Source organism: Mustelus asterias, chromosome 25 (genome assembly GCF_964213995.1).
Source record: "Mustelus asterias chromosome 25, sMusAst1.hap1.1, whole genome shotgun sequence".
Lineage (NCBI taxonomy): Eukaryota > Metazoa > Chordata > Chondrichthyes > Carcharhiniformes > Triakidae > Mustelus > Mustelus asterias.
Window position 1 is genome coordinate 40,429,217 of NC_135825.1, and position 19,222 is coordinate 40,448,438.

General features: G+C 47.4%; 1 protein-coding gene across 6 annotated transcripts in view; it reads left to right on the forward strand.

Annotated features, from left to right (window-relative positions):
- LOC144511902 (voltage-dependent L-type calcium channel subunit alpha-1S-like) overlaps positions 1 to 19,222 on the forward strand; it is an 841,603-nt gene that overhangs the window by 409,101 nt on the left and 413,280 nt on the right. For all 6 annotated transcript variants that reach the window (XR_013500922.1, XR_013500923.1, XM_078242345.1 and 3 more), the window contains exon 34: positions 9,109 to 9,211. Coding sequence is in view for 4 of the 6 variants with exons in the window: in XM_078242345.1 (XP_078098471.1) it covers positions 9,109 to 9,211 (103 nt within the window). In the remaining 2 variants the exon portion in view is untranslated. The remainder of the gene's footprint in view (positions 1 to 9,108; positions 9,212 to 19,222) is intronic.

Genomic DNA, 19,222 nt, shown 5'->3' on the forward strand with positions numbered 1-19,222 from the left:
TTTCCCAGCACCATTTCTTTACTAATATTGATCTCCCTCAGTTCTTCCCTCTCACTAAATCTTGCATTCTCCAACATTCCTGACATTTGATTTGTGTCCTCTTTTGTGAAGACAGAATCAAAGTATGTATTCAGTTGCTCGGCCATTTCTTTGTCCCCTATTATACGTTCCCCTGTTTCTGTCTGTAGGGGACCGACATTTGTTTTCACCAACCTCTTTCTCTTAATGGATCTGAAGAGTTTCATAATGAAACTCTGAGTGTCAGTTTTTATGTTCCCTGCAAGCTTACTTTCGTACTGTATTTTCCCCTTCTTAATCAATCCCTTGGTCCTTTGCTGAATTCTAAACTGCTCCCAGTCCTCAGACTATTACTTTTCTTGGCCAATCTGTATGCTTTTTCCTTCAATCGGATACTCTTTCTAATTTCCTTTGTAAGCCATGGATTGGCCCTCTTACCCATTTTGCTTTTGTGCCAGACAGAAATAAACAGTTGCTGCAGTTCCCCCATGCGTTCCTTGAATGTTTGCCATTGTCTATCCACTTTCATCCCTTTAAGTAACTCTCCCCAATCTATTAAGGCCATCTCACGCCTCATATCCTCATAGTTTCCTTTATTGAGACTCAGCATCTTAGTCTCCGAATCAACTACTTCACTCTCCATCTTGATAACAAATTCTGTCATGTTATGGTCGCTCATCCCCAAGGGGTCTCGTATAGCTAGATTGGCAATGATTCTCTTCTCATTACACAGTACCCAGTCTAAGATGACCTGCTCTCGAGTTGGTTCCTCCACATATTGGTCCAGAAAATCATCCCGTATACACCCCAGGAATTCCTCCTCTACAGCATTGTGCCTAATTTGATTTGCCCAATCGATGTGCAGGTTAAAATCATCCATGATCACCAATATTATCACATGCATCTCTAATTTCATGTTTAATGCCATTCCCAACATCACCACTTCAATTTGGAGGTCTATATATGATACCCACTAATGCTTTTTGCCCCTTGGTATTTCTCAACTCTACCCATACAGACTCCATTTTGTCTGAGCCCATATCCTTTCTCACTATTGTGTTAATTTCCTCTTTAATCAGCAGTGCCACTCCATCACATTTCCCTTTATGCCTGTCCTTCCTACATATTGAATACCCTGGGACATTCAATTCCCAACCCTGGTCACCCTGCAGCCATGTCTCCATAATCCCAATCATACATTTTCCCAGCACCATTTGAAAGTCCAAATATACCCTTTGTCAACTCTACTAGTTACATCTTTAAAGAATTCCAAAAGATTTGTCAAGTATGATTTCCCCTTCATAAATCCAACTGATGATTCCATGAGAATTACTATTTCAGGCTGTTGCTTGACTGATCTGTGAGACAGCTCTCCCAATTTTGGTATTCGACCCCAGATGGAGGACTTTTACAACTATCTGCGCAATTAGTTCATCTGCTTTATTGCAAATGCTCCACGCATTAAGGCACAGAGTCTTTTAAGCTTGTCTTTTTAACATTGATTGCCTTGCTCCCAATATTTTTCTCTATAGCCCTGTTTGAGCTTTGTCCTTGGTTTCTCTGCCTATCACTTTTCTTATTGCCTTTTCTACCTTTTGTTTTTGTCCTTGCTCCCTCCTTCTCTGACACCTTACATAGGTTTCCATCCCCTGGCATATTCGTTTAAATCCTCCCCAACCGCTCGAACAGTCCCCCAAGGACATCAGTCCCAGTCCTGTTTGTACAGGTCCCACCTCCCCCAGAACCGGTTCCAATGCCCCAGGAATCTGAAACCCTCCCCCTGACACCATCTCTTTATCTGATATATCGTGTCATTTCTACTCTGACGAGCATGTGGCACTGGTAGTAATCCTGAGATTACTACCTTTGAGGTCCGATTTCTTAACTTTCTTCCTAGCTCCCTGTATTCTGCTTTTAGGACCTCATCCCTTTCTTTACCTGTGTTGTTTGTACTGATGTGTACCACAGCCACTGACTATTCACCCTCCCTCCTCCAGAATGTCCTGTTCCTGCCCCGAGACATCCTTGATCACCAGGGAGGCAACATACCATCCTGGAATCTCGTTTGCGGCCACAGAAATGCATGTCCATTCCCCTTACAATTGAATCCTGTATAACTATTGCGCTGGCACACTTTCTACCCCTCCCCTCTTCAGCAGAACCAAGCATGGTGCAACGAGTTTCGATGCTGCTACTTTCCCCAGAGAGGTCATTCCCCGCAACAGTATCCAAAGTGGTATATCTGTTTTGCAGGGGAATGGCCACAGGAGAACCAGGGTTGACCCCCTGGCTTGATGATAATGGTTGAGTGAGGGATGTGCCTGGCCATGAGTTTGCAGATTGTGCTGGAGTACAGTTCCACTGCTGTTGATGGCCCACGGCGCCTCATAGATGCACCATCTTGAGTTGCTAGATCTGTTCAAAATCAGATAGTGATAATGCCACAACACAATGGAGGTTATTCTCAATGTGAAGGTGCGACTTCGTCTCCACAAGGACTGTGCGGTGGACACTCTTACCAATACTGTCATGGACAGAGGCATGCCAGCAGATTGGTAAGGATGAGATCAAGTATGTTTTTTCCTCTTGTTGGTTCCTTCACCACCTGTTGCAGACCCAGTCCAGCAGTTATCTCCTTTAAGACCTGACCAGCTCATCAGTGGTGCTTCTGCCAATCTTGGTGGTGGACATTGAAATCCCCCACCCAAAGTACATTTTGCGCTCTTGCCACCCTCAGTGCTTCCTCCAAGTGTACTGATTCATCAGCCAAAGGAGGTAACCAGTAAGATGTTTCCTTGCCCATGTTTAATCTGAAGCCATGAGACTTCATTGGGTCTGGATTCAATGTTGAGGACTCCAAGGGCAACTTCCTCCCGACTGTATAGCACTGTGCCGCCACTTCTGCTGGGCCTGTCTGCTGGTGGTAATGGTGATGTCTGAGCTGTTATATGTAAGGTATGATTCCATGAGAATGACTATTTCAGGCTGTTGCTTGACTGATCTGTGAGACAGCTCTCCCAATTTTGGTATTCGATCCCAGATGGAGGACTTTGCAGGGCCAACAAGGCTGTTTGTTTTGCCATTGTCTTTTCCGGTGCCTAGGTCGAGGCTAGGTGGTCCGTCCGGTTTCATTTCTTTGTTGAGACTTTGTAGCGATTGATATAACTGAGTGGCTTGCTTGGCCATTTCAGAGGGTAGTTGAGAGTCAACCACGCTGCTGTGGCTCTGGAATCACATGTAGGCCAGACCAGGTAAGGACAGCAGATTTCCTTCCCTAAAGGACAACAGTAGATTGGTGGTTATTTTCCAAAATTCTCTGGACTCTGGAATAGTTCCTACAGATTGGAAGGTAACTCATGTAAGCCCGCTGTTCAAGATCGAGGTGGAGAGAAATCAGGGAATTATAGACCAGTGAGCCTAACGTCGGTACTGGGGAAGTTGCTAGAATCTATTATTAAGGATTTCATAACTTGGCATTTGGAAGGCAGTGGTATAATCAGACAAAGCATGGATTTACAAAAGGGAAATCATGCTTGACAAATCTATTAGAATTCTTTGAGGATGTAACTAGTAGAGTTGACTGAGGAGAACCAGTGGATGTGGTTTATTTCGACTTTCAGAAGGCTTTTGACAAGGTCTCACATAACAGACTATTCTGTAAAGCTAAAACACATGGGATTGCAGGTAATGTCTTGAGATGGATAGAAAGCTGGTTAGCAGATAGGAAGCAAAGAGTTGGCATAAATGGGTCTTTTTCTGATTGGCAGTCAATGACTAGTGGGGTTCCGCAGGGATCTGTGTTGGGACCCCAGCTGTTTTAATGATTTGGAAGAGGGAACTAAATGTATTATCTCCAAATTTGCAGATGATACAAATGGGCGGGTGAGCTGTGAAGAGAATGCAGAGATGCTTCAGCGTGATTTGAACAGGCGAAGTATGTGGGCATGTGCATGGCAGATGCAATATAATGTGGATAAATGTGAGGTTATCCACTTTGGTAGCAATACTAGGATGACAGATTATTACTTGAATGTGTGTGAATTGAAAGAGGTGGATACTCAACGAGACCTTGCAGTCCTCATGCATCAGTCGCTGAAAGTGACTACATCAGGCAGTAAAAAAGAAAAATAGTATGTTGGCCTTCATAGCAAGAGGATTTGAGTCGAAGGATAGGGATGTTTTGTTGCCGGCTTGGGTCAATATCTGTGTGGAGTTTGCACATTCCCCCCGTGTCTGTGTGGGTTTCCTCCCACAGTCCAAAGATGTGTGGGTTAGGTGCATTGGCCATGCTAAATTGCCCCTTAGTGTCCCAGGATGTGTAGGTTAGAGGGATTAGTGGGGTAAATGTGTGGGGTTGTGGGAATAGGGCCTGGGGTGGGATTATTGTCAGTGCAGACTCGATGGGCCAAACGGCCTCCTTCTGTATTGTAGGGTTTCTATGATTCTATGATGAATTGTATAGGGCATTGGTGAGGCCACACCTGGAATATTGTGTGTAGGTTTGATTTTATTTTGATTTGATTTATTATTGTCACGTGTTAGTATACAGTAAAAAGAATTGTTTCTTGCGCGCTATACAATCAAAGCATACCGTTCTTAGAGAAGGAAAGGAGAGAGTGCAGAATGTAGTGTTACAGTCATAGCTAGGGTGTAGAGAAAGAGCAACTTGGTGCGAAGTACGTCTATTCAAAAGTCTGATGGCAGCAGGGACGAAGCTGTTGTTGACTCAATTGGTATGTGACTTCAGACTTTTGTATCTTTTTCTTGATGGAAGAAGGCGGAAGAGAGTATGTCCAGGAAGCATGGGATCGTTAATTATGCTGGCTGCTTTTCCGAGACAGCGGGAAGTGTAGACAGATTCAATGGATGGGAAGCTGTTTGGTGTTTGAGGAAGGATGTTCTTTCTATAGAGGGAGTACAGCGAAGGTTTACCAGGCTGATTCCTGGGATGGCAGGTCTGTCATATGAGGAGAGACTAAATTGGGTAGAATTATATTCACTGGAGTTTAGAAGAGTGAGAGGGGATCTCAGAGAAACTTATAAAATTCTCATAGAGTTAGACAGGGTAGATTCAGAAGGAATGTTCTCAATGGTGGGGGAGTCCAGAACTAGGGGGTCATAGTTTGAGGATAAGGGGTAAACCTTTCAGAACTGAGGTGAGGAGAAATTTCTTCACCCAGAGGGTGGTGAATGTGTGGAATTCACTACCACAGAAAGTAGTTGAGGCCAAAACGTTGTCTGATTTCAAGAAGAAATTAGATATTGCTCTTGGGGCTAAAGGGATCAAGAGATCCCGGGGGGGGGGATCAGGATATTGAATTTGATGATCAGCTATGATCAAAATGAATGGTGGAGCAGGCTCGAAGGGCTGAATGGCCTATTCCTGCTTCTAGTTTCTATGTTCCTATATAGTGAATCAGATGGCTTTTTCCAACCATCAACAATGGTTTCATGGTCATCAGTAGATTCTCAATTCTGGATTTTTATTTATTGAATTCAAATTCCACCATCTGCCGTGATGGGATTTGAACCTGGGTCCCCAGAACATTAGCTGAGTTTCTGGATTAGTAGTCGAGTGATAATACCATCAGGTTATCGCCTTCCGGGACGACCTCCTCTCCAGAGGTGTCTGCCAAGTTCGGTTCCTCCTCCTTCAGGATGTCTCCCCACTGCTGCGCCAGGTTGTGGAGCGCAGAGCAGACCACTATGATGAGGGAGACCCTAAGGGGGCTGTACTGGAGGGCAGCCCCAGAGAGGTCCAGGCAGCAGAACTGCATCTTCAGGAACCCGATGCATCACTCAACGATGGACCAGGTGGCAGCATGGGCCAGCATGGGTCTCTGCATTGGTCTCAGGCCTACGTAGTAGCGTCATTAGCCATGACTGCAGTGGGGAGCCATTGTCCCCCACGAGGCAAACCAGCAGTTTGGGGTGGTCCTCAATGGCCCCGTGGATGTCCGAGTTGTGCAAGGTGTAGCTATCATGCACTCTCCCGGGTGCCATGCACACACCTGCATGATGTTTATCAGGTGGTCACACACAATCTGAGCGTTAAGAGAGTGGAACTCCTTCCTGTTAATGCAGGGGACCTCTTGATTGCGCAAAGCCTAGAGGGCATGCCATCTATAGCCCTCTGCACATGGGCATCCTGACAATAGTGGTGAAGCCTGCAGCCCGGGGTTTCTGTTGATATAATTTCCTACCGGGCATACAGGGCTTCCATCACCTCATGGATACATTTTTGTACAGAGGACTGGGATGCCGCAGAAGTCTCCACTGGAGGCCTCGAAGGACCCGATGGTGTAGAATTTGAAGGCCGCTATGATCTTCACCACCAAGGGGAGCGGGTGTTCTTCTGCCCCACAAGGTGCCAGATCCGTGAAGACCTGACACAGGTGCCAACTGTCTCCTTACTGAGAGACAGTGTGTAGGGGCGCACAGTGTCTGGCAGCCCATCGAAGGACATGCAGGTCCTGTCGAGGTGGGGTCTCTGTCTCCAATGTTGCCCTGGCCTTCCCCTTGGGTTGATGGCAGGTGCGTCCTGCCCCTGACCCGCAGCCTCTTGTCCTCCTGCTGTGGCCTCTAGCCTGGGTAGTCTCCTTGCCACAGGCGGACATCTCCCTCCTCTGCCACAGTAGCCACAAGTATAACCACTAGCTCAGCTGGCTCCAATGTGAAATACATTATTCCTTTGGGGTGGGGGAGAGATGGTGGGGAGGAGGGCAAGAGAAAGAGTTCTGTAAGGTTATCCATCCAGGATCCCTCACTCCCTCCCAACAACACGTGGCCCCATTCGTCTGGACGCTTCCAAGCCAACGTCATCTTGTGCCATGCGCCACCTCAATGGGATGCCCAGGGATTGGTGCTCAGTGGTACTCTTTTGCTACTGCTGTGCCTGAACCACACTTTTATAGAGCTGTAGTGATTATGGGATATGGGGCACATTCCTTATTTCAATCCTGCTCCATGCTCCTCCCTTGTCTGTTTTTTCTGGTGCATTGATGACTGTATCGGTATCTTTCCCGAATTCTGATGGAGGTAGGAAGTTCGAAGGTCTGAATAGCCTTTTCCTGCTTCTATTTTCTATGTTTCATTGACTTGAAAAGTTAACATTGTTTCTCACCACAGATGCTACTTGACCTGTAGAACATTTCCAGCATTCTTTGTTCCAGTATATTTGATGAAAATAGTCTGTCTGAGAATTAAGATAGAAACCTCTTGCAGTTGAATTTGAAACTGGAAAACCTGTCCTGGTTCCCCCCATGCTGACACTATAGTTAAGAAAGCCCACCAACGCCTCTACTTTCTCAGAAGACGAAGGAAATTTGGCATGTCAGCTCCGATTCTCACCAACTTTTACAGATGCACCTTAGAAAGCATTCTTTCTGGTTGTATCACAGCTTGGTATGGCTTCTGCTCTGTGTAAGACCGTAAGAAACTACGTGAATGTAGCTCAATCCATCACGCAAACCAGCCTCCCATCCATTGACTCTGTCTACACTTCCCACTGCCTCGGCAAAGCAGCCAGCATAATTAAGGACCCCACGCACCCCGGACATTCTCTCTTCCACCTTCTTCCTTTGGGAAAAAGATACAAAAGTCTGAGGTCATGTACCAACTGATTCAAGAACAGCTTCTTCCCTGTTGGATGGTATGTTTTGTCTGTATAGCGAGCAAGAAACAATACTTTTCACTGTTAATACATATGACAATAATAAATCAAATCAAATCAAAATTTGATGGTGTAAGGAGATTGATGGGAGTTTCAGTTGAGGGATGAACCACGTGTTAGTTTAGTGGTATCAAAAGTGACTGTGAGCAATGTGTTCCATTCCTGCCATTTCTTTGTTTATGCTCTAACTGTTCATACATTGTTTAGAGAGTGGAAGCTCTCGTCCCACCTGACTTTTGGCAAGGCAAGGTGGTAAGATCGGGCAGGAAGTGAAAAATCAGGTTCACACCTGGATTTCGCCCCCCCCCACCAATCTTATTGGTACTGTTTGTCCAGCGAAATCAGCTTTGATGAGAATCACATGTTGCCCCCACCAACAGGTGGCCTTGCTGGGAAGATGAGGAGGCCATTGAGGTCCCCGGGTGGTCAAGGACAGGGCCGGCCGGTGCTCATGGGGCAGTGCCGGCCTGGCACCCTGGCAATATGTGCTTGACACTGGCACTGCCCACCATGCACCCTGGCACTTCCCACTGGGCATCAGCTCCATGTGTTATCCCCATCCCCCCTCTTGCTGGCGAGAATCGCATCCTGGTACTTTTATGCACTAAGTGCCATAAGATTGCATTTTCAAACTTGCCCGAAAAACAGGGCTAAAACTGTCTCGTATTCTCGCTCGTTTGAGACTGAGAACCTTTTTTGTATGATCTCATCCAAAGTGAAGAATACAGTGTAGAGTAGGATCAGGAGTAATCGAGAGGATGAAGATCCTTGGACTGGGTGAAGCCATATGAAGACTAGGACAAATAGGGAACGTCTACATCCAGTCTTGTGTCTATGGCTCCTTTATCTTCATGCAAGGTGAAAGAGGATGCTGACTTCCAGTCTGCAAAACAGAGTGCCTCGATGCTGGGTCCATAATCAATCCCCCCGGGTCACTGCATGAGATGTATTGAGGTGGCTTTATCCCCTCTGTATCAGCTTGACTGTAATAAGAAGTGTGCGCGTGTTTGTTTCTTGCTCACAATGTGTTAATAACTCAACAAAACACTCAATCGTCCCGTAGTTTTTTAAGTCATATTTCACTTTCCCCATACTTGCCTTGAGAAAATTGCGAGCTCAGAACACAGCATCGAGTGGAAACACAAAGTAAACACAATAACCAATTTATAAGCACGAAGATCCCACTAATCTCCATGAGGTAATCTGCGCTGGTGAATTTTACTTATGCAATGTTGGTTGGTGGCAAAATGTTGACTAGGGATACTGGGAAACTTAACTGCTCCTCTTTCAGTGCTGCTGTTGGAACGTTAACATCCACCTGAAGAGCTTGAATGTCTTATGTACGTTTGCAGAGCTCTGTGTTTCTGAACTGTGCTTTGCAAACTCCCTGTAGCTGATCTCTTCATTCTTTTCCCCAGAGGTTGGTCTCCATGAACATGCCGATGAACAGTGATGGCACAGTCACCTTTAATGCTACTCTCTTTGCATTGGTTCGGACGGCCCTCAAAATTAAAACTGAAGGTAGGAAAATTTGTACTGACAGGAGAAACAGGTCACGCACTGAATGTCCCTTCCTAAAACAGCTGAAGGAAGTTGAAGATGGAGCAAGGCTGTATGACAACAGCTTAGAGACCTACCATATAGAGTATGGCTTTGTTAAAGTGATACAGAACTATGAGCCACTGCATCAAAAGTAGAAAATTAAGGAGTTATGTAGAGGGTAACTATTTAGCATGGGGGAGTCTTGTTCATTTTCAGAATTAACCAGGCAAATCGCTCCACAAACAAAGAAGGGCTTATGTCGAGAGTACACAAGCATAGTAGTTAACTTAATGCAACAGTAATACAGGGGTCTGGGTTAAAGGTCTGGATGTGGAGGTGCCGGCGTTGGACTGGGTGAACACAGTAAGAAGTCTCACAACACCAGGTTAAAGTCCAACAGGTTTATTTGGTAGCAAATACCATAAGCTTTTGGAGCGCTGCTCCTTCGTCAGATGGAGTGGAAATGTGCTCTCAAACAGTGCAAACAGACACAACATCAAGTTACAGAGTACTGATTAGAATGCGAATCCCCAAAGCCAGCCAGGTCTTAAAGGCACAAACAATGTGGGTGGAGGGAGCATTAAACACAGGTTAAAGAGATGTGTATTGTCTCCAGACAGAACAGCTAGTGAGATTCTGCAAGCCCAGGAGGCAAGCTGTGGGGGTTACTGATAATGTGACATAAATCCAACATCCCGGTTTAGGCCGTCCTCATGTGTGCGGAACTTGGCTATCAGTTTCTGCTCAGCACCTCTGCGCTGTCGTGTGTCGTGAAGGCCGCCTTGGAGAACGCTTACCTGAAGATCCAAGGCTGAATGCCCGTGACTGCTGAAATGCTCCCCCACAGGAAGAGAACAGTCTTGCCTGGTGATTGTCGAGCGGTGTTCATTCATCCGTTGTCATAGCGTCTGCATGGTTTCCCCAATGTACCATGGCTCGGGACATCCTTTCCTGCAGCGTATCAGGTAGACAATGTTGGCGAGTTGCAAGAGTAGGTACCGTGTACCTGGTAGATGGTGTTCTCACGTGAGATGATGGCATCCATGTTGATGATCCGGCACGTCTTGCAGAGGTTGCTGTGGCAGGGTTGTGTGGTGTCGTGGTCACTGTTCTCCTGAAGGCTGGGTAGTTTGCTGCGGACAATGGTCTGTTTGAGGTTGTGCAGTTGTTTGAAGGCAAGAAGTGGGGGTGTGGGGATGGCCTTGGCGAGATGTTCGTCTTCATCAATGACATGTTGAAGGCTCCGGAGGAGATGCCGAATCTTGCAGAATCTCACGAGCTGTTCTGTCTGGAGACAATACACATCTCTTTAACCTGTGTTTAATGCTCCCTCCACCCACATTGTCTGTACCTTTAAGACCTGGCTGGCTTTAGGGATTCGCATTCTAATCAGTATTCTGTAACTTGATGTTGTGGCTCTGTGCCCTGTTTGAGAGCACATTTCCACTCCATCTGACGAAGGAGCAGTGCTCCGAAAGCTTATGGTATTTGCTACCAAATAAACCTGTTGGACTTTAACCTGAGACTTCTTAAAGGTCTGAAGACATGGAGGGTGATTCTCCCAAAAGTGCTGAATTGGCGGCAAAACTGTTCTAGACCGCGCCAGTTCTGACTGGTCAGCTTCTCCACACTCTGTGCAATGCAGAGGGCCCAGTCGTGAATCTCATTAAAAACCCAGGAGTATTCGCGCCAGAATTTGACAGTTTTGGAGTTCTGCGCATGTGCAGTGGCCCCAAACTGTCAAACTCCTGTTTGCTGGCCAGCTCGATCGGCCCAATTGTGACCCCCACAACAATTCCCGGGCCAGCCCTGACACCCCATGTCCCAGAACACCCCGATGCCCAGGCCCAATCGGCCATCCCCCTCACCCCGGCAATTCCCCCCCCCCCAGCTGCTGACCCCACCTTGCCCCCCCCCCCCCCCAGGGCCCCAGGGTCAGACACCCCCAGAGGCAGGCCCCCCCACCGTCCCCAGGAGGCAACCCCCCCTCCCTTGGCAGATCAACCCCCCTCCCCCCAGCCCGCCCCAATCGCTGCCCTCCCTCCATCCCAGACCGATCCCAATGCAGAGTGGCAGCGGGACTCCCCACTCCCACCGATCGCATCCAGCTCTACCCACAATAGGCCCCCCCATGGCACTGCCCAATGCCTGATGGGTAGTACTAAGGTGCCCCCTCGGCATGGGCACTTTGCCCCTTGGGCAGTGCTGGGGGCACAGACTGGCACTGCCAGGGTGCCCATGCCCAGGGGCACCACCCCTGCCACCCAACCCCTTGGGAGGCCCCGATTGCCTTCCCCCGCCCCTTCATTTCAGCGGAGTCTCCCGCTCGTTCCCTGAACATGGAGAGCTAGTCTGAACCTCACCGGAATGAAGTACTCCTGGCAGGGTGGGAGATTCGATCGGGACCTGAAAGGTTCTGATAATTAACTGATCTCCATGTTTAAAGTAGATTTTAAAAAGATTTAAATTACTTACCTGCCTTCCCGCTGGTTTCCAGGGTGCCCTGGTGGGCGATTGCTTGCCGGCTCTGGGAGATGCGCATGCATTCCCCGCGCATGCTCAAATCCCCGTTCAAGGTCGCAGACTGTGTCTCCCGGCTGGACCCACCAGAAAAGTGGCGGGCCCGGATGGGAGACTTGTACCATGAGTTCAAATTCCACCAATGAGGAGTTTAAATTCATTAAACACATCTGTAATAAGAAGCAAGCCTCAGTAATGGTGATGATCAAAACAAAGCACATCTGGCTGTGGTTAGCACTGCTGCCTCACGGCACCAGGGACCCGGGTTCAATTCTGGCCTGGAGTGACTGTCTGTGTGGAGTTTGCATGTTCTCCCCGTGTCTGCGTGGGTTTCCTCCAGATGAGGACAACAGCTTACAGACCTCCCACAGTCCAAAGATGTGCAGGTTAGGGAGATTAGCCATGGTAAGTCATGCGCAGGGTTTTGGTGGCGGGGTGTAAGATATTCTATTGGGGAGTCAGTGCAGACTCAATGGGCTGAATGGTCTCCTTCTGCACTGCAGAGATTCTATGGTTCACTCATGTCCTTTAGAGAAGGAAACCTGCCATCCTTACCTGTCTGGCCTCCATGTGACTTCAGACCCACAGCAATGTGGTTAATCTTAACTTCCTTCTGAAATGGTTTAGCATTTACAACTCTGCTATATAAAATTCCCTATAGAAATCTTGAATAAAATTAAAACCGAGGGGCACTCAACATCAACCTAGGTGCACACAGCCCACTCAATCCCCCAAACTCCTCCTCACTTAGGTACAAAGAACAAAGAAAAACACTGCACAGGAACAGGCCCTTCGGCCCTCCAAGTCTATGCCATAGAACCATAGAAAATTACAGCTCAGAAACAGGCCTTTTGGCCCTTCTTGTCTGTGCCGAACCATTTTATGCCTAGTCCCACTGACCTGCACTTGGACCATATCCCTCCACACCCCTCTCATCCATGAACCCGTCCAAGTTTTTCTTAAATGTTAAAAGTGACCCCGCATTTACCACTTTATCCGGCAGCTCATTCCACACTCCCACCATTCTCTGCGTGAAGAAGCCCCCCCTAATATTCCCTTTAAACTTTTCTCCTTTCACCCTTAACCCATGCCCTCTGGTTTTTTTCTCCCCTAGCCTCAGCGGAAAAAGCCTGCTTGCATTCACTCTATCTATACCCATCAAAATCTGAGACACCTCGATCAAATCTCCCCTCAATCTTCTACGCTCCAGGGAATAAAGTCCCAACCTATTTAATCTCTCTCTGTAACTCAGCTTCTCAAGTCTCGGCAACATCCTTGTGAACCTTCTCTGCACTCTTTCAATCTTATTTACATCCTTCCTGTAACTAGGTGACCAAAACTGTACACAATACTCCAAATTCGGCCTCACCAATGCCTTATATAACCTTACCATAACACTCCAACTTTTATACTCGATACTCTGATTTATAAAGACCAATGTACCAAAGGCACTCTTTACGACCCTATCCACCTGTGACGTCACTTTTAGGGAATTCTGTATCTGTATTCCCAGATCCCTCTGTTCAACTGCACTCTTCAGAGTCCTACCATTTACCCTGTACGTTCTTCTTTGGTTTGTCCTTCCAAAGTGCAATATCTCACACTTGTCTGCGTTAAATTCCATTTGCCATTTTTCAGCCCATTTTTCTAGTTGGTCCAAATCCCTCTGCAAGCTTTGAAAACCTTCCTCACTGTCCACTACACCTCCAATCTTTGTATCATCAGCAAACTTGCTGATCCAATTTACCACATTATCATCCAGATCATTGATATAGATGACAAACAACAATGGACCCAACACCGATCCCTGCGGCACACCACTAGTCACAGGCCTCCACTCAGAGAAGCAATCCTCCACAACCACTCTCTGGCTTCTTCCATTGATGTGGAGATGCCGGTGTTGGACTGGGGTAAGCACAGTAAGAAGTCTCACAACACCAGGTTAAAGTCCAACAGGTTTATTTGGTAGCAAATACCATAAGCTTTCGGAGCAATGCTCCTTCGTCAGATGGAGTGGTCTCTGTTCTCAAACAGTGCACAGACACAGAAATCAAATTACAGAATACTGATTAGAATGCAAATCTCTACAGCCAGCCAGGTCTTAAATGTACAGACAATGTGGGTGGAGGGAGCATTCAACACAGGTTAAAGAGATGTGTATTGTCTCCAGACAGTACAGCTTGTGAAATTCTGCAAGTCCAGGAGGCAAGCTGTGGGGGTTACTGATAATGTGACATAAATCCAACATCCCGGTTTAGACCGTCCTCATGTGTGCGGAACTTGGCTATCAGTTTCTGCTCAGTGACTCTGCGCTGTCGTGTGTCGTGAAGGCTGCCTTGGAGAACGCTTACCTGAAGATCCACGGCTGAATGCCCGTGACTGCTGAAGTGCTCCCCCACAGGAAGAGAACAGTCTTGCCTGGTGATTGTCGAGCGGTGTTCATTCATCCGTTGTCGTAGCGTCTGCATGGTTTCCCCAATGTACCATGCCTCGGGACATCCTTTCTTGCAGCGTATCAGGTAGACAACGTTGGCCGAGTTGCAAGAGTAGGTACCGTGTACCTGGTAGATGGTGTTCTCACGTGAGATGATGGCATCCGTGTTGATGATCCGGCACGTCTTGCAGAGGTTGCTGTGGCAGGGTTGTGTGGTGTCGTGGTCACTGTTCTCCTGAAGGCTGGGTAGTTTGCTGCGGACAATGGTCTGTTTGAGGTTGCGTGGTTGTTTGAAGGCAAGAAGTGGGGGTGTGGGGATGGCCTTGGCGAGATGTTCGTCTTCATCAATGACATGTTGAAGGCTCCGGAGGAGATGCCGTAGCTTCTCCGCTCCGGGGAAGTACTGGACGACGAAGGGTACTCTGTCCACCGTGTCCCGTGTTTGTCTTCTGAGGAGGTCGGTGCAGTTTTTCGCTGTGGCGCGTCGGAACTGTTGATCGATGAGTCGAGCGCCATATCCTGTTCTTATGAGGGCATCTTTCAGCGTCTGGAGGTGTCTGTTGCGATCCTCCTCATCCGAGCAGATCCTGTGTATTCGGAGGGCTTGTCCGTAGGGGATGGCTTCTTTTACGTGTTTAGGGTGGAAGCTGGAGAAGTGGAGCATCATGAGGTTATCCGTGGGCTTGCGGTACAGTGAGGTGCTGAGGTGACCGTCCTTAATGGAGATGCGTGTGTCCAAGAATGCAACCGATTCCGGAGAGTAGTCCATGGCGAGTCTGATGGTGGGATGGAACTTGTTGATGTCATCATATAGTTGTTTCAGTGATTGCTCACCATGACTCCAAAGGAAGAAAATGTCATCGATGTATCTAGTGTATAGCATCGGTTGAAGGTCCTGTGCGGTGAAGAGGTCTTGTTCGAACCTGTGCATGAAGATGTTGGCATATTGAGGTGCAAATTTTGTCCCCATGGCTGTTCCGTGTGTCTGGATGAAGAACTGGTTGTTGAAGGTGAAGATATTGTGATCCAGGATGAAGCGGATGAGTTGTAAAATTGCATCTGGAAACTGGCAGTTGACGGCATTGAGTACTGAGGCCGTTGCAGCAATGCCATCATCGTGGGGGATGCTGGTGTAGAGTGCCGAGACATCCATTGTGACGAGGAGTGCTCCTGGTTCAACTGCTCCATGTGTGTTGAGTTTCTGTAGGAAGTCCGTAGTGTCGCGAACAAGACTTCTTCACCACACAGGACCTTCAACCGATGCTATACACTAGATACATCGATGACATTTTCTTCCTTTGGAGTCATGGTGAGCAATCACTGAAACAACTATATGATGACATCAACAAGTTCCATCCCACCATCAGACTCACCATGGACTACTCTCCGGAATCGGTTGCATTCTTGGACACACGCATCTCCATTAAGGACGGTCACCTCAGCACCTCACTGTACCGCAAGCCCACGGATAACCTCATGCTGCTTCACTTCTCCAGCTTCCACCCTAAACAGGTAAAAGAAGCCATCCCCTACGGACAAGCCCTCCGAATACACAGGATCTGCTCGGATGAGGAGGATCGCAACAGACACCTCCAGACGCTGAAAGATGCCCTCATAAGAACAGGATATGGCGCTCGACTCATCGATCAACAGTTCCGACGCGCCACAGCGAAAAACCGCACCGACCTCCTCAGAAGACAAACATGGGACATGGTGGACAGAGTACCCTTCGTCGTCCAGTACTTCCCCGGAGCGGAGAAGCTACGGCATCTCCTCCGGAGCCTTCAACATGTCATTGATGAAGACGAACATCTTGCCAAGGCCATCCCCACACCCCCACTTCTTGCCTTCAAACAACCACGCAACCTCAAACAGACCATTGTCCGCAGCAAACTACCCAGCCTTCAGGAGAACAGTGACCACGACACCACACAACCCTGCCACAGCAACCTCTGCAAGACGTGCCGGATCATCAACACGGATGCCATCATCTCACGTGAGAACACCATCTACCAGGTACACGGTACCTACTCTTGCAACTCGGCCAACGTTGTCTACCTGATACGCTGCAAGAAAGGATGTCCCGAGGCATGGTACATTGGGGAAACCATGCAGACGCTACGACAACGGATGAATGAACACCGCTCGACAATCACCAGGCAAGACTGTTCTCTTCCTGTGGGGGAGCACTTCAGCAGTCACGGGCATTCAGCCGTGGATCTTCAGGTAAGCGTTCTCCAAGGCAGCCTTCACGACACACGACAGCGCAGAGTCACTGAGCAGAAACTGATAGCCAAGTTCTGCACACATGAGGACGGTCTAAACCAGGATGTTGGATTTATGTCACATTATCAGTAACCCCCACAGCTTGCCTCCTGGACTTGCAGAATTTCACAAGCTGTACTGTCTGGAGACAATACACATCTCTTTAACCTGTGTTGAATGCTCCCTCCACCCACATTGTCTGTACATTTAAGACCTGGCTGGCTGTAGAGATTTGCATTCTAATCAGCATTCTGTAATTTGATTTCTGTGTCTGTGCACTGTTTGAGAACAGAGACCACTCCATCTGACGAAGGAGCATTGCTCCGAAAGCTTATGGTATTTGCTACCAAATAAACCTGTTGGACTTTAACCTGGTGTTGTGAGACTTCTTACTGTTCTTCCATTGAGCCAGTGTCTTATCCAATTTACTACCTCCCCATGTATACCCAGCGACTGAACCTTCCTAACTAACCTCCCATGAGGGACCTTGTCAAAGGCCTTGCTGAAATCCAGGTAGACAACATCCACCACCTTCCCTTCATCCACTTTCCTGGTAACCTCCTCAAAAAACTCCAATAGATTGCCAATCACAAATAACTAAACGAAAGAAAACCTTCTGCCCTTACTCAATTTATATCCCTCTATTCCCTCCCTTTCATCTACCCATCCAGATGCCTCTGAAATGTTATTAATGTGCCTGCTTCCACAACCTCCTCTGGCAGAGCATTCCAGGCATCCATCACTCTCTGCATGAAAAACGTCCCTCGTACATCTCCCTTAAACTTCCCCCCTCTCACATTGAACCTGTGCCCCCTTGTAGTTGAAACTTCTACCCTGGGAAAAGGCCTCTGACTATCCATCCTGTCTATGCCTCTCATAATTTTTTAGACCTTGATCAGGTCTCCCCTCAGCCTCTGTTTCTCCAGTGAAAATAATCCTAGTTTATTCAACCTCTCGTAGAGACATAGAGGTTTACAGCCCAACTTGTCCATGCCACCCTTTTTTTTTTAAACCCCTAAGCTAATCCCAATTGCCCGCATTTGGCCCATATCCCTCCATACTCATTGTATACATGTAGCTGTCTCAATGCTTTTTAAAAGACAAAATTGTACCGGCCTCCACTACTACCTCTGGCAGCTTGTTCCAGACACTCACCACCCTCTGTGTGAAAAAGTTGCCCCTCTGGACACTTTTGTATCTCTCCCCTCTCACCTTAAACCTCTGTCCTCTCTTTTTAGACTCCCCTATCTTTGGGAAAAGATGTTGACTATCTGACTGATCCATGCCCCTCATTATTTTATCAACCTCTATAAGATCACCCTTAAGCCTCCTATGTTCCAGGGAAAACAGTCCCAATCTATCCAGCCTCTCCTTATAACTCAAACTATCAAGTCCTGGTAGCATCCTCATAAATCTTTTCTGTACTCTTTCTAGTTTAATAATACCCTTTCTATGATAGGGTGACCAGAACTGTGCACAGTATTCCAAATGCAGCCTTACCAATGTCTTGTACAACTTCAACAAGACATCCTAACTCCTGTATTCAATGTTCTGACCAGTGAAACCAAGCATGCCGAATGCCTTCTTCACCACTTTCAAGGAGTTATGAAACTGCATCCCTCGATCTCTTTGTCCTATAACTTTCCCCAACATCCTACCTTTAACGTGGGGCGGCACAGTAGCACAGTGGTTAGCACTGCTGCTTCACAGCTCCAGGGACCTGGGTTCGATTCCCAGCTTGGGTCACTATCTGTATGGAGTTTGCACATTCTCCTCATGTCTGCGTGGGTTTCCTCCGGGTGTTCCGGTTTCCTCCCACAGTCCAAAGATGTGCGGGTTAGGTTGATTGGCCATGCTAAAATTGCCCCTTAGTGTCCTGGGATGCGTAGATTAGAGGGATTAGCGGGTAAAATATATAGGGAAATGGGGGTAGGGCCTGGGTGGGATTGTGGTCGGTGCAGACTCGATGGGCCGAATGGCCTCTTTCTGTACTGTAGGGTTTCTATGATTTCAATGATTTCTTTCTATGATTAACAGAGTAACACCTGCTCTGGTTCGTTCTACCAAAATGCATCACCTCACATTTATCTGAATTAAACTGCATCTGCCATTCATAAGCCTACTGGCCCAATTGATCAAGATCCTGTTGCAATTTTAGATAATCTTCACTGTCCACAATGTCACCAATCTTGATGCCTAGGCCTATCGTATGCTTCTTTTTTTCCTTTTGACTAACTTTACAATTTCCCTTGTCATCCATGGTTCCCCAATCCTGCCATTTCTATTCTTCATTTTTGCATGGATATGCCTGTTCTGCGCTTCAATCAACTGCCCTTTAAAAGCCTCCCACATGCCAGACATGGGTTTGCCCTCAAATAGCCGCTCCCAACCCACATTCCCCAGGTCTGGGGGCTTGTGCCAAAATTAAAAGAGTTATACCACAGACTATTCAAGTAACAGACTGATATAGTCATACTCACCAAATCCTACCCTCATTGTCAAGAGGGGGTCAATTTAAACTGCCCTGATTTCCTTACTCTACCCATCCATAAACACAAAGCCATGAGCACCATTGTGGGAGATGAAGACCTGTGGCAGTTTTCCTTTGTTCGGAGTTAGATGGAACAGACCCACTGTCCCACTGGTTATTGTTATTTTGAAACTGCTGCAAAGCATCTGGTGAGCAGCTGGGGACAGCTTAGCAATTCTTCATTTTTAACAGCACAAAAAAAATAAAGTGGTCCAGTAGTATATTCTGAAGAATATATATT